At 44.2% G+C, this 15710-nt stretch overlaps 1 protein-coding gene across 1 annotated transcript in view; it reads left to right on the forward strand.

Annotated features, from left to right (window-relative positions):
- Nucleotides 1-15710, forward strand: part of LOC138473494 (vomeronasal type-2 receptor 116-like) — a 342569-nt gene that overhangs the window by 95093 nt on the left and 231766 nt on the right. Inside the window, exon 4 of the mRNA XM_069612134.1 lies at nt 14167-14424. Within this exon, the coding sequence (XP_069468235.1) occupies nt 14167-14424 (258 nt within the window). The remainder of the gene's footprint in view (nt 1-14166; nt 14425-15710) is intronic.

The following is a 15710-nucleotide window of genomic DNA, read 5'->3' on the forward strand; positions in this document are numbered from 1 at the left end:
AAATATTTCTCCAGCAACCCTTGTGTCTTTTTGCTTCCTGAATGTCCTGCTAAAGGTGAATTATGACACCAATGCATCGCCTTCCTTTGTAAAGCGAGCGTCGGTAAAAACAATTTCCCTGCATAATAGGGAAGTCCCTTGTGGAATTTTTCCACGGGATTCTCTCCCCATTTCAATTTGACCTTTCCTTTCATTTCCTGTTTAACCTGTCTTAGTAACTGAGTCATTATTGCTCCTACTACTTTTTCCGCAGGAATGATAGTTTTAACTTCGGTTATCATGCTTTCCATATGTTGCTGCCGAGATAGAGCGTCAGCTTTTCAATTTTTTCTTCCTGGTCTAAACGTGACTACAAAATTGAACTCATTAAAGTACTGTGACCATCTTAACTGCCTTGGACTTAATGTATGCGCTGTCTTGAAATATTGCAAGTTCTTATGATCAGTGACCACTGTAACCTGATATTTGGCCCCCAGCAAATAATGTCGCCACTCCAAAAAAGCTGCTCTAATTGCCAATAACTCTTTATCGGTGATTGAATAATTTTGTTCACAGCTAGTAAGCTTGCGAGAGTAGAAAGCTACAGGGTGCCATACTCCTTCTTCATCCTTTTGAGACAATATAGCTCCCACAGCCACATTGGAAGCATCCGTTTCCACTTGGAAAGGTTTTTCCGGATTAGGGTGTCTCAATACCGGAGCTGATGTAAATGCTTTCTTTAACTCTTGAAAAGCTACTTCTGCCTCATAATTCCAATCAAATTTAGTGGCCTTCCTTAATAATTTGGTAATAGGTGTAACGATTTGTGAAAAGTTTGAAATAAAGCGCCTATAAAAATTTGCAAAACCCAAAAAGGATTGGATATCTTTGATGCATTGAGGCGCTGGCCATTCCGTAACTGCTTGTACTTTCCTTTTGTCCATCACAATACCAGAGGGAGTCAAAATAAAACCAAGGAATTCCACTTGAGTGGTATGAAAAGCACATTTTTCCAGTTTTACATACAACTGATGGTCTTGTAATCTTTTTAACACTGCTCTTACATGATCTCGATGCTGCTCTTCAGAAGATGAATAAATCAAAATGTCATCAATATAAACTATAACAAACTGATCTAGAAACTCACTCAACACTTCCTGCATAAAGTATTGGAATGCTGCAGGAGCGTTACATAAACCAAAAGGCATCACAAGGTATTCAAACAAACCAAACTTAGTCCTGAAAGCTGTCTTCCACTGATCCCCTGCTTTCACACGGATCAAATGGTAAGCCCCTCTCATATCTAATTTGGTGTAAACCACTGCTGTCTTTACTTGATCTAATAACACTGAAATCAAAGGCAAGGGGTACCTATTTTTCACTGTCACCTTATTCAATGCTCTATAGTCAATGCATGTCCTAAGCGTTCCTTCTTTCTTTGGAACAAAAAATAAGGGTGACGACACCGGTGAGGTGGAATGTCTAATAAATCCCTTATTTAACATGTCATCCAGATAGTCACGTAAATGCTGGTTTTCTTTTTCAGTCAACGCATAGATTCTACTTCAAGGTAACTTAGCCCCTGGTTCCAAATCAATTACACAATCATAAGATCTATGGGGTGGTAACTTGTCTGCTCCCCCTTTGTCGAATACCTTAGCTAAATCTTGGTACTGATTTGGGATACTCACAGCCATTGCTCCCACCTTCTGTGGTTCTGCCACTTGATCTGCCAAATACAATGCGGGTCTCACCTCTTCCTCAAGGTGACTCTCGCATTCCACTCCTGCAAAAACCACCTTCCACTTAATCCAATCAATCCTGGGATTGTGCTTAAGCAACCACGGCATGCCCAAAATGAGCCCAAATTGAGGTGCCGCAATTAAATCAAAGACAATTTCCTCTGTATGTCCAGACTCACACCTCATTATAAGTGGCTCAGTTTGTTGACAAATGGGTCCTGACACCAGTGGTGAACCATCCACTGATTGTACTCCCTCAACCTGACATTTTTCCTTCAATGGTAAACCCAATCTTTTCGCCAAACCAATGTCAATAAAATTACCAGTGGCGCCTGAATCCACCATTGCAGACACTAGCTGCTTAGTACAGGCAAACAGTAAAGTCACCAGTATGTACAAATGTGAATTTCTTTTCCCTGTCGTATTTGCAATCCAATTGGGGAACCTAGTTGTGTCTGGGCCTGTCGCTTGAGTTCCCCCTAAGGCCAGCCCAATCCTTTTCCCTACTCAACCTTGTTTCTATCCACCCCTGCTCCTTTCTTGGGAGTATTCGGGCAAGTTCTAATAAAATGTCCTGGTTGTCCACAATAGAGGCACAAATTATTAGCCCTTCGTTGCTCCTTCTCAGCAACAGACAAAGGCCCCCTTATTCCACCAATTTGCATGGGTTCTCCTTCTGTATTCCTGTTTCCCTTCCCCCGATCCAATCTAGCAAAAGGCAACACTTCTGGTCTCTTCTTCTCACCCCTGCGCTCTCCAATACGATGATCCAATCTTAGAGCTAAATCAATCATGGCGGTACATGTCATGGGCTGGGGTTCTACTTGAGCGATAGCATCCTTCAATTCCTCTTTGAGTCCTTGATAAAACAACACAGTCTGTTTCTTTTCAGGTCAATCTGTCTCAATAACCAACCTGTTAAATTGTGTAACATACGAAACCAAGTCGCGGGTTCCTTGTCTTAAAGCTAACAATTCTTTGTCTTGAGCCAAAGAAACCTCCCGGCGGTCAAATAACCTTCCAAATTCCCCTAGAAACCCATCCCAATCATATAATAAAGGATCATCATTTTGCACCAAAGGCATTGCCCATGCTGCCGCATCTCCCGTTAAATAGGAAATAACAAATGCCGTTCTAGCTTGTACTGTCTCAAATGCCTTAGGTTTACACAAAAAATGAAGTCGGCACTGCATTAAAAAGGTCATATATTTCTTAGGGTCTCCTGTGAATCTTTCAGGTGTGGCTAAGGGCACACTACTAGAGGGCTGCACATCACAGTAGACGTGGCTCTACCAGTTTGCCCTCCAGTAGAGGTTCCAGCCCCATCAAGCGGGGTGCCTTGTGCGACCAAACCCTGTACCTGAGCTTTCAATATACTCGACTCCTGTCTAGTCTGTACCAATTCTACTTGTATGTCCAGTAGTGCCTTGAGCACATCCGCTAAAGAGGGAGGATTCGTATCCATTTGGCCTGGGTGGTTCAATTACCCCGAAATCGGGGGCAGGTAATTCTGTCAAACTTATATGGAGGAGGGATCTCGATCCCCTCCTCCGAACCACAGAAGCCAAATAGATTGACCCCTCTCACCGTGGTTGGCACGGGCGCCTGAACGTATATCACAGGGAGCCACGTGGCAGCCAATGGGGGGAAGATGGAGTTAGGGAAAGGGGATGGAGTGACAAAGGAAAGGAGGGGAACATAACAAACCAATACATACAACAGCAAATCCTCCTGTACCTGAAACCGCAATTCTAAATCACCTAGCCTAATCTCTTATTCCTGAAGTAAACCTGCTAAATTATAACCATGGTGGCTTTACAAATCTTCACTTTGCATATCACAAACATAACCTAGAACACAGACCTTGAACGTAACATGTTACTGGGGACAGTAATATATGAAAACACATAAGATGGTTTAGACGCAAATGGCACAAACAAGGGTTGTCCCTTTCATGAAGATACAAGACACATGGCCCGTTGGGCACAAGGAAAACCACAAACAGAGTCTTGGGACCAAACATAACACATAACAGGCCCTTGTGATAAGTGGACTCCAAAGACTTATTCCAATTACATACACATAGGATAATCTGCCCTTAGGGCACTCTTTTATCAGTCCTGAGTTCTTATAACATGTCTCACATGGCGTGTATCAAGCGGGACGTGTATCCTAGAGCGTGTTACCTCACACACTCACTGCATATTGGATAATAAATCACTACATGAACATCAACGTATTATAACCCCAGTATGTGAGCACTGAGGTCCAAAAACACTTAACTGATGGCCCGGATGCCTCACGAGGACATCCGGACCCTGAAGAGCGATGCCCAACACCGGGTAGTAAGAACCGCTTCACCGCCGCAGCCCGCGACAGACTTTCTTGTGTTCTTCAGCGTTACCGTCGAGGCCCGGGGAGAAGGGAAGCTCAATAAGTCCTTCGGCGTCGGATATGCTCCCACATGCCTGCTCCGACACTGCTGCCACCTATGCTGATAATCAGTAATTACCTGCACCGAGGCACGGGCGGCGGCGGGTTTTAACAGTTGCTGCTAATGAGCAGCTGGTGCTGCGCGCGATAGAGGAGAACTACACTCTTCCTAAAGCCTAATGGGAAATGTAGTTTATCTCCTCCTGCCAAGCACCAAGCGCCGTCCTCGGCCTTTCCACAGATTCCTGACACCGACAGTGGTATCTCCAGAACCAAGTGGTGGTCTATCGAGCACTTCTGTGCCACTGTATCTACAAGGAAACGGTGCTCCTTATTCCCGACTCTCATTTCTACGTAGGGTCCTCTCTGATTCACGGGAATAGACACTGGTTCCGACCCCTGTCGTGGGCTGTCCTATTGCGAAAATAACACATCGTCCGATGTGTAGTAACAGCTATTGCTATAATATGTGTTTGGTTGTGTATCAAAAATATTCCTATTTCCCCCTCGATGTCCTCCACTCTGATCATTTCTCTGTTGGCCCTGCCCGCTCTGATTTTGGTTCCGAACACTTTGGTTCAATGCCTTGTTCTGTTGAGCTTGGTTTTGACCATAGGATTGGTTTTGATTACCTCCATTGGTATATCCCTGCTGCTGCTGCATGTTATTTCTGCTTGGGCCATTTGACCCCTGATGAGGCCTTCTCTGACCAAACCCACTCCTATTCTGTAGGTGCGGGCATTGCACTCGCCAGTGTCCTTCCTCCTTACAATACGCACATTGATTTAATCCCAATGACACCCCATGCATATTATTCAAATTTCCCCGGCCTTGTGCGTTTCTTCTACCTCTATTGTATCCAATGACCTGCTGCAGCAACACCCCTACTATCGTTTGCATCGCTTCTTTTCTCATCTCCAATGGGTACCCATTACATATCTCACTTACTTCCTTTACTGACGTTCTTTTGTTCGACATTCATCGCATTGTTTCCCCTACCCATACCTGCAATCTTTGTTTATCACCTATTTGGCCCGGTATCGGCAAATGCTTTGTACCACCTGGAAAAACTCTTGCCCATGATTTTTTTATACTCAACCTTGACGCCTCCTTCCTACCTTTCTTAATACACTCCTGACTATATTCAGGTGTAGCAAACATCTCAGCATATCTGTCTTCCATTTCATTTTTTACTTCAATGAGTTTGTGCACATGTTTTCTTACATCCTCATCTCTTTGCTCACTGCGTGCTAACTTATTCAAATCTAACAATCGCTGTGGTGGTAAATTCCCAAGTATCTTTTTCCATTCTCCCACCAAAATTTCCCCCATGCATTCCAACACTACCTGTCTCTCGTTGCTTCTTTGGTACCCATACAATGAGGCCAATGCTGCCGTCTCATCATTTCCTTCTATGTACATTTCTGCCTCTTGTCGCAATTCAATCTTTCTTTCTTTGCTGACCGCGCTTCGAGTTACCCGTCCAAATCCTGTTCCTTCAGCCCTCCCTCCCGCCTCCCCAGTCTCAATTTTGACTTCTGGAGGAGCGCATGGTGCTGAATCTGTCTCTAGAGCGGGAGGTGCGGATGGGACATGTGATACAGGTGGCATCTGTGAAGGGCCTTGCTGCGTGCTGGGAAATTGTGTGTCCGCGTCCTGCACTTGTGGGAGTGCTCGCACTGTGGGCGGGGCTTGGGTTAACGCTTGCGTGAGGGGAAGTGCTTGGGCTGTGGGAAGGGGTATGAGAGCTACTGGTTGGGCCTGTGCAGTCACTGCTCGTGTGTTTGGTTTCGATTCTGGTTTTGGGCCTCGACCCGTGTTAGTTAACAAATGTTCCATTAATTAGTCTGCTATGTGTAGTTCCCGCTGCGGGTGTATTCTGTCTATGTTCATCTGGTGACGTCTCCCTTCCCGTCTTAGACTTGCAGTCCACTCCTCCTCTTCCTTCTCTTCTGCTACCTCAAGCTTCGTTTTGTGCCTACGCGCATGCTTCTCTCTACTCCTAAGTCGGAGCATTGCTTCCCACCTCCAATCTTTGACAGTCTCAAAAGCTGCAGGTCGCTCTTTCTTTCTAATTAGCACCCTCTCTAGGTTATCTGTCCTTCCAATCTCAAAACCACCATTAATCGGCCACTGATGGTCGGGCTGCTTTCTAGTTTGCCTATGCCAAATTTCACAAAATATTATAGCACCCACACCATATTTTGTATACATATCATAAGCCGGCGTTCCCCCAGGCGGTGCACTTGGCCATATTCCAAGGACTGTCTACCGCAGCTGAAAAGCCCTGCTAAAGTGGACAGTACTCCAGGCATGTTTCTTTAACCTTCCCCTTTGGTTAGCCACTTTTATCTGGATGTTTGAGTTTGCAAAATCAACACTCTACCAAAAATCAGGTTTTTCTTTGAATCAGGGAATGACTCACCTGACTCACCTGATAAAACAAGTCGCCTGTTCTAACGCAACCTCTCCCAACGTCGTATCTGCGCTTCTCTGGCTTCTGCCTCGTCTCGGGACCCTCGCCTCCTTTGCCCTCTGGCCCGGTACGTCGATCAGGGATCAGATGTGTGCAGATCTGCGGAAGGAATCTCTCCTCACTTCTACAGGGCACCCAGTACACTTCTTGATCCCGGCTCGACCGTCCCGTCCTCGCCGTTCTTCCGCCTTTACTCCGTTACAATGTATACGATGGGGCAAATGGGGGAGGGACCCTATTCGGGCGCCATCTTGAAAGGGCCCCTATGGGTCCCTCGTGCTATGGAAACAAGGCAATAACCATAGACGAAAAGATGCGCCAGACACGACGATCAAATTCCCAATGCTAGGATTTATTGCAAGCAAAAGATAGTATCAATTGGCCAATTCTGATCTCACGCCCCGCAACGTGAGTTTCCTAGACCTCGAGGGACGCAAGAGAGCGAATTACGTACATCAGTTACATATTTACAAAATGCATATCACACAATCAGCAAAGTCATGTTCAACACCCCTCTTTATTAAGTTTCTTTGAACTCGGGATGACGATGGACATATCCGACGAGTATAACGATTATAACATTTTCGATGTCTATTCTAGTAACAATGTGCAATTAGAAAGTGCAGAGGCATCTTTTAGTTGTTGAACAGAACACGGTGGTTCTGTTCCTGGAAGCAAGCTGCACACGGGGGACGAGCCACATTCCAAGCTTTGCTATCTATGAGGTACTATTCGTGTCCTGGGAGCCAGCCCGTTCTAAAGGGTTTTGTGAAGGAGGGGCCGTAAGAAAAGCATAATTCAAGCCTTTAGCTGTATTATTCTAACATATTCTACCATCGTACGAGACTGGCTGGCAGCTGTGCAGTGATTAAATGCCCTGCAGCTCCCTCCCAAGGGTACAGAGAGGGAGCGTGGGCATTCCTCTCTGGGCTACTCATGAGGAGTTTCAATAAACTCTTCAGTCCCGCGACTTTGTCCTTTCATATTCAGACAACAATGTTAACAGTTGAGCAGAGTAAGCAGAATCCGCAAGAATTGTAAACTGCAAAGCAGTTTTTAGACAATAAGCAATGAGCAATGGTTAACAAGCAAAATGGCGATTCTTGATACATTTAAAATGGCCACTCGTTGGTCAAGCATAGCAGTTTATATTTCTGTCATTCGGTGCATAAAACGGTTGGCCCACGGCCATCAAGTTACGTCTATCATTCAAATGAAGGGTATTCATTTTTCCAGATTGACACTGTGTAGAAGCCCGCCAAAAGTGGAACAAAGGGCTCAACTTGGGTTGGAGTTACCGAGGAGAACACAAACGCCATTTTAAAACTGAGTCCTGTCAAAAAGACCCAACCAGGGAATAAATATTAAATAAATAACCCAGCGGTATCTTTAACATTGCACCAAAAAAGTGGTGCGTTTAAAATGAATGGGAAAATCCCATAGGAAATATTCTGGGAGAATGTTTTGCGTGGTAACCCCTGCCACCAGCCAGAAACTCGACAATGGGGGACTGGACAGTGCCCCCTTGAAAAACAGACCCAGGGGCAATCAAATTACCCCTACCAGTACTTCCACAATATGATGGTTTGTACTGGTTCTGTTCACAATTTAAGACTAGTAAAGTCAATGGTGACTTTACATGCCCTGGGAGACAGTAGTCAGTCCCAGGGTATGGAGTCTATGTTTGGGGGTCACTATGACATCCCTGTGTTACTGCACTGAGGGTGCTGTGTAACACATATACCAAAAACACATGAAGCCATTTGGAGTAAAAGACCCCATAGCCCATCAAACACATTCCAAAGTCAGAGGACATTCTCAAATCATGTCTAAGAGTGGGAGAAAAAGAGTCTCACTCTTAGTAGGAGGAAAAATAAACCCCAATAAATCCAGCAAAGCTGTTGGGGGAATCACTAGGTTTGGGAAATTAGCCTATACAGAGAATTCTCCCTAACAACTGGTTTAGGGGCTGGGGTCATAATTAGCCAGTGATTCAGAGAGGCATGCTGGTTTATGGGCTGGGGTGATAAGTAGCCAGTGATTCGGAGAGGCATGCTGGTTTATGGGCTGGGGTCATAAGTAGCCAGTGATTCGGAGAGGCATGCTGGCTCTTGGGCTGAGTTCATAAGTAGCCAGTGATTCGGAGAGGCATGCCGGTTTATGGGATGGGTTCATTAGCAGCCAGTGATTCGGAGAGGCATGCTGGCTTATGGGCTGGGTTCATAAGTAAACAGTGATTGGGAGAGGCATTCTGGTTTATGGGCTGGGGTCATAAGTAACCAGTTATTCGGAGAGGCATGCTGGTTTATGGTATGGGGTCATTAGTAGCCAGTGATTCGGAGAGGCATTCTGGTTTATGGGCTGGGGCCATAGGAAGCCAGTGATTCAGATAGGTATGCTGGTTTATGGGCTGGGGTCATAAGTAACCAATGAATCAGAGAGGCATGCTGGTTTATGGGGTGGGGTCATAAGTAGCCAGTGATTCAGAAAGGCATGCTGGCTCTTCTGCTGGGTTCATAAGTAGCCAGTGATTCGGAGAGGCATGCTGGTTTATGGGGTGGGGTCATAAGTAGCCTGTGATTCGGAAAGGCATGCTGGTTTATGGGCTGGGGTCATAAGTAGCCTGTGATTCGGAAAGGCATGCTGGTTTATGGGCTGGGGTCATAAGTAGCCAGTGATTCGGAGTGGCATGCTGGTTTATGGGCTGTGGTCATAAGTAGCCAGTGATTTGGAGAGGCATTCTGGTTTATGGTCTGGGGTCATAAGTAACCAGTGATTCCGAGAAGCATGCTGGTTTATGGGCTGGGGCCATACGTAAACCAGTGATTCGGAGTGGCATGCTGGTTTATGGGCTGTAGTCATTAGTAACCAGTGATTCGGAAGGGCATGCTGCTTTATGGGCTGGGGTCATAAGTAGCCAGTGATTCGGAGAGGCAAGCTGGTTTATGGTCTGGGGTCATAAGTAAGCAGTGATTTGGAGAGACATGCTGGTTCATGGGCTGGGCCATAAGTAAACCAGTTATTCGGAGTGGCATACTGGTTTATGGGCTGTAGTCATTAGTAACCAGTGATTCGGAGGGGCATGCTGCTTTATGGGCTGGGGTCATAAGTAGCCAGTAATTCGGAGAGGCATGCTGGTTTATGGTCTGGGGTCATAAGTAACCAATGATTCGGAGGGGCATGCTGGTTTATGGGCTGGGGGCATAAGTAGCCAGTGATTAGTAGAGGCATGCTGGTTTATGGGCTGGGTTCATAAGAAACCAGTGATTTCAGAGAGGAAAGCCAGTTTATGGGCTGGGGGCATACGTAGCCAGTGATTCGGAGAGGCATGCTGCTTTATGGGCTGGGGTCATAAGTAGCCAGTGATTCGGAGAGGCATGCTGGTTTATGGGCTGGGGTCATAAGTGCCCAGTGATTCGGAGTGGCATGCTGGTTTATGGGCTGGGGGCATAAGTAGCCAGTGATTAGTAGAGGCATGCTGGTTTATGGGCTGGGTTCATAAGAAACCAGTGATTTCGGAGAGGCAAGCCAGTCTATGGGCTGGGGGCATAAGTAGCCAGTGATTTCGGAGAGGCATGCTGGTTTATGGGTTGGGGTCATAAGTACAACACAGAAAAGCAAACAAGGTGATTCCACCCTATTAGAACTGGCACTTCACAGTTGGCCCCCAATACGAAGGGCTGCAAATTTCAAAAATGGTTCCAAAAAAATAATACAAAGGAATTCAATAGATTTTTTCAAATAGTAATACTTTCTAAATAGAGTCTTGAATCGATGTTAATATATCAGGAAATGTTCTATTCACATTCCTGTTATATGTTTTCCAAGTAACAATTATTCTCATTATACCGAGTTGCGCATTCATATCAGTCTGCCATGTTTGTACAATAGCCCATGCATTTCGGATAAACCTTCCTCAGGGCTGTACATGAGTTATATTTCACTCTATTAGGCTTTAACTGTTTTGATGAGACATGCATTTAATTCAAAGTAAACATAGTGGACAGATAATGCCATGTTCAAAATATAATAAAGCAATGCACATACCATTCCTAGTTGTATCGAGCGTGTTGTGCCAAAGAAAAGAAACAAAATCACTTTTTAGTTTAAATGCATAAGAATCTAGAATATCAACGTATTCACACAAGGTGCATAGCCTCGTCCTACCTGATTGCGTAAAATGTTCTTATTCAAATGCGTGTCAAAACACGTAAAGCAGTGCTGTCGCTGCTGGGAGAAGAAACAAACCCTCAGCTAATGTGGCTTTTTAAGTATTTTGCATCACGAAAGCTAGCGTAGGAGCGCCAGCTCTTACCTCTTGGTCAGATTGTTTTCTGCCGATAACTGTGCTAGCCGCTGAGACGCATGCTTGCGCAGGCTGTGGACCTGTTTTAAGCGTCTCCATGGAGATGGTGCGAGGCGCTGCAGACCTGCTGTAAAGCCGGTGCACGTATGCCTCACGCCCCACCCTCGGGTGTGCACCCTGGGGGGGGTGTCTCCATGGCAATGCAACGTTGTTGTAGGAACTGTGGAAAACAGTATATGGAGCTGTCAAAGCTTCTGGTACACTTTTAACTAACATGAATTGTAATAAACGTTGTGCATATCTAGATTATGCTGTATTGTTGCCTTAAGAGAATGGGGAACAAAATGGAGTTAAAATTGAACTGTGAAATTTGAATAAGGTCGAAGCTTCTGGTACACATTGAACTAGCGTGAATTGTAATAAATGTATTGCATATCGAGATTATGCTGTGTTGTTGCCCTACGAGAATAGGGAAGTAAATGGAAATTTAAATTAAATAAAGTAATTAAAATGATTTCACTGGTAAATCCCTTAATGCAGAGTGACAATTACCCTAAAAGTGAATTTGTTAAATGTACAGTTCAGGTTGTAAGTCAGACCTCTGTGTCTTGAGCAAAGTCAAATCATCTGTGGTGCCATTAAGGTGGGTGCAAGGGGAGTATAGCATTAGAATCAAAATCATTCATTCATCAAGGTAACACATTATATTTTCAACAACATTGGTATTTATAGAAAGCACACGTAATTGATCTCTTTGTTTAGCCCTTTTGGTGTCAAGGAGCTAAGACGGTCGATCCAAAAGGTTTCACGTTGGTCCATTGTTTTCTGAAAGTTCTCATGTAGATCTTTTCTTTCTACTACCTCCAGAATAGCACATTTAATCTGGGCCAAATTGTGTTTTCTGTCATGCCAGTGTCTGGCCACAGCCGAGTTTTTATTGTTATTCCTTATGCAGGACCTGTGTTCATTCCATCTGGCTTTAGCTGTCCTCAGTGTTTAGCCAACATAATACAGGCCTCAAGGACATTTTATTGTGTCAATCACATTATGGCAATCACACATGGCAAAACACATTAACCTTTCATTATATAGCCACAATTGCTACAACTCAAGCAGGGAAAGGTACCAATGCGGTGCGTAACCTTCTTTTTTTGTGCTGCTCTGGTTTTTGACAAGTTTATCTGTGAGATTGTGGCTCCGTTGGTAGGCGAATGTGGGGACATCTTTTAATAAATGTTCAACCCGTTGGTCACATGTCACTGTGTTCCACTGTTTTTTTAATGATGGTTTTAATGTGATTACTTTGTCTGGAGTACTTAGATACGAACACTAACGGAGGTGCGTTTTCTTCCTTGATTTTGACTTTCAGCAAATCTTCCCTATTTTGAGTTGCTGCACGTGCTTCTGCTGCAGCTATTTCTTCCTTCGTGTATCCTCGGTCCAAAAATGTCTTTCCCATTTCTTTAACTTCATTTTTGTAGTCTGTTGGGTCACTCACCAGTCTTTTCACCCAAAGCATCTGGCTGTAAGGAAGATTTTTGATAAGACTAGGTTGATGGAAACGTAGTCGTTGAAGCAGGTTGTTGCGGTCTGTAGGTTTTCAAAAAATAGTTGTCTGATATCCTGTATTCTTTATATTGATCTTCACATCTATAAAGTGGATACTCTCTCGGGAGTATTCATGTGTAAACTGGATTCTGGTGTGTTTGCTGTTTAGATATTCAAAGAATTCTAGTAATTCCAGTTCGCTGCCTTTCCACACTCCGAAAATGTCATCTATGTATCTTATCCAAATATTCAAATTTTGTTGCCAACTTTGATTCTGGAGTACGTGTTCTGTTTCAAATATATGCATAAATGCATTAGCATAAGGTGGAACCATGATTGCCCCCATTGCTGTGTCTGCTACTTGGAGATAATATCTGTCTTTGTATTGAAAGTATGAGTAATTGGTTATGAATTCGAGGAGTGCCATTATGAATTATTTGTGCACTGGTATTTCTGCTGCCTTGAGTAGTATCCATTCTACAGCCTCACTTCCTAGGTCATGTGGGATTGACATACATAAACTTTTGACGTCTATTGTAAAGTAAAAGTTATTGCAGTCAAATGGTATTGAATTTAAACATTTCAGAAAATGAGTCAAATCCTTGATGTATGTACTCGTTTTTTGAATGAGAGGTTGTAAAAAGTAGTCTACGTATTTACCAAGAGGTTCTAAAATACTGTTCATCCCTGCTACAATCGTCTCTCTGGTGGTTTCGTTGGGTCTTTATGCACCTTAGGTAATGTATAGAAATGTGGTATCCGAGGGTATGGGTTTGTCAGAAATTTCTTTGTGTGATGGTTGATCCATTTGAGTTCTTCAGCCTTATCTAAAAGTGTTTCCAAATTGCACTTGATTTCTGGTGTTGGATCGTTCGCCAGTTGTGCATAGGTGTTTGTGTCACTCAGTTGTCATTCACATTCCTCTTCGCAGTCTGTTGTGTTCAGCAAAACTAGACCACCTCCTTTGTCTGCAGACCTAATAGTCACTGATGGATCTCCATATAGATCTTGTATTAATTTCAGTTTGTGTGGTTTTATATTGCGTGTTGAGTCGGACTTAAAACACATCTTTTCAAAGTCTCTCGTTACTTGTTTTTGGAAAATGTCAATTGAAGGTATGGTAAGCGGAGGGATGAAACTCCTGAATTCTTTGAAATCCTCTTCTTTTATATCTTGTTCTCCTTCTTGTTCGAGTTCCCTAAAGAACACTTTCAGCCTAATTTTCCTGATCAATTTGTATATTTCTATTTTGGACTTGAATAGTGTGCTATTGTATGTTGGCACAAAACTAAGAACTTTCTGTAATCTTTGCATTTCTTGGGTGGTCAGTGTTCTTGTAGACAAATTAATTATGATGTTTTCTTTTGCTGTAATCTCGTGTTTCGTTTTCCTCTCTGTCTTTCTACCCCCCTTCTTGTTCTCTTCTTCCTTTGTCGAAAAAAGCTGTCTGCCTCTTGTTGATGCTTCCGATGGTCTTGAAGAACCTGACGTACTTGGGAGGGTTTCTTCTTCTATATTAGAGGACACGCTCTCTGTGTCTGTTCCTGAGCTTGATGTCTCACTAGTGTTTGTAGGTTTGGATTTCCTTACAGGAGGACCATATTTGTCCATCCATGTGTAGACTTCATCTTTCAAATAATCATATGTGTCTCTTTTAAATTCTGGGATTTTTTTGTTTCAAGTTCCGCCTTGGTCTACGAATCCAGTTGTGCCCTACGTTGTGCAAAGAGAGCAAAAGCTTTGTAAAAAAATGGGAGGCCATACTTAATAAGGGTTCTCTAGACCTTATACTACTCACTATTCAAGAATTGGCAAACAATTTGGCAGACCTTAACAACGAAATTCAAGAGATAGAAAAAGACCTCGTGGCAACACTGAACAGAAAAGAGGTGGATATCATTCTAGAAGAGATTAACAACAAGTTGGCAGAATATAAGGCGGTGGGGAGGGGGTGCTAGCAGGTGTGAAAACACTGTTGGTTAGCACGTATGGCTTTAATGTGAATGACCTCTTCTTTTATTCAGAGTTAGCTCAGATGTGGGATTCCTCTGACGGGTTTGTAGTAATATGGGGAGGTGATTTTAATCCTATACTCGACTTGCAAATAGACCGTTCAGTGACATAGGGCGCATACAGCATCCACGAGAGTCATTAGGTGGACTATAGGGCTCATTACGACTTTGGCGGTACGGTACCAACGGTGCCGGTTCGGCACCGGCACCGTTGGCACCATACCGCCAAATTACGAATTTTGCTTGTGGGTGCCTGACAGCCACTGTTATTAACGGTGACGGTGCATCCATGCCCCCCACCCCCATTCTGCCCTGTGGGCAGAATGGGGATGGGGAGCTGGTAATACCACCATCCGCGAATGGGCCATTAGCGGCCCGTTTAACTCGTAATGGGCTGGTAAATGCCCATTCATGGGTGGCGGTGCCGGTAGTGAGTTTGGCGGTAGCTGTGTCTGTTTTACAGGCACGGCTACCACCAAACTCGTAATGAGGCCCTATGTGTCTCCACTTCAGCTGATGGATGCGTGGCGAGCTAATTCTCCTTTTATTCTTTGGTGCACAACATTATGTTGCGAGTAGACAACTGGCTGGTGTCGATGGCACACCTGGGAGCTCTAGATGGGTGTGCCCTTCTACCCTGCACATATTCAGACCATTCCCCAATCTCTTGGTTTCGATGCAGAGCATGTCTCCCATAGTTGTGGAGGATGTTGGGGTCAGCACTCTTTGAACGCATGGAAGACAACATTGCCACATACCTTGATATAAGTGCGGCTCAGTTTAAAGTTCCTCAACCCTGTGGGAATCATTCAAGGTTTATGTAAGGGGGATTGCACTATCCATGGTGGGTGTGATCCTGTAGCAGATTAGAAGGGAGCTGACAGCTTCAAAGGAGATGATACGAGCCCTGGAGAACCAACATGGCACTGTGCGGAGGGAGGCTTTTTTAGGCATGATAAAAAGTGAACTCCTAAACTTTCAGGTTCTGGTTGAAAGTGAGATTCCTTATATCAGTGGGCTTATCCAGGCTCATAAATACTGTGAGGCCGATAGAACGGGGCACACATTAGACAGAGTGATCAAACACGAGGGCAACAATGCTACAATCACAGAGATACAGGATCAGACAGCAAGTCCTGTAACAGACACAATCGGTATAAACAATGCGTTTACCCATAAATATAGCACTGACTGTGATGCTAGAAATGCATTGG

The sequence above is a fragment of the Ambystoma mexicanum genome, chromosome 8 (assembly GCF_040938575.1).
Source record: "Ambystoma mexicanum isolate Mex_15411 chromosome 8, UKY_AmexF1_1, whole genome shotgun sequence".
In the NCBI taxonomy this organism is placed as follows: Eukaryota; Metazoa; Chordata; class Amphibia; order Caudata; family Ambystomatidae; genus Ambystoma; species Ambystoma mexicanum.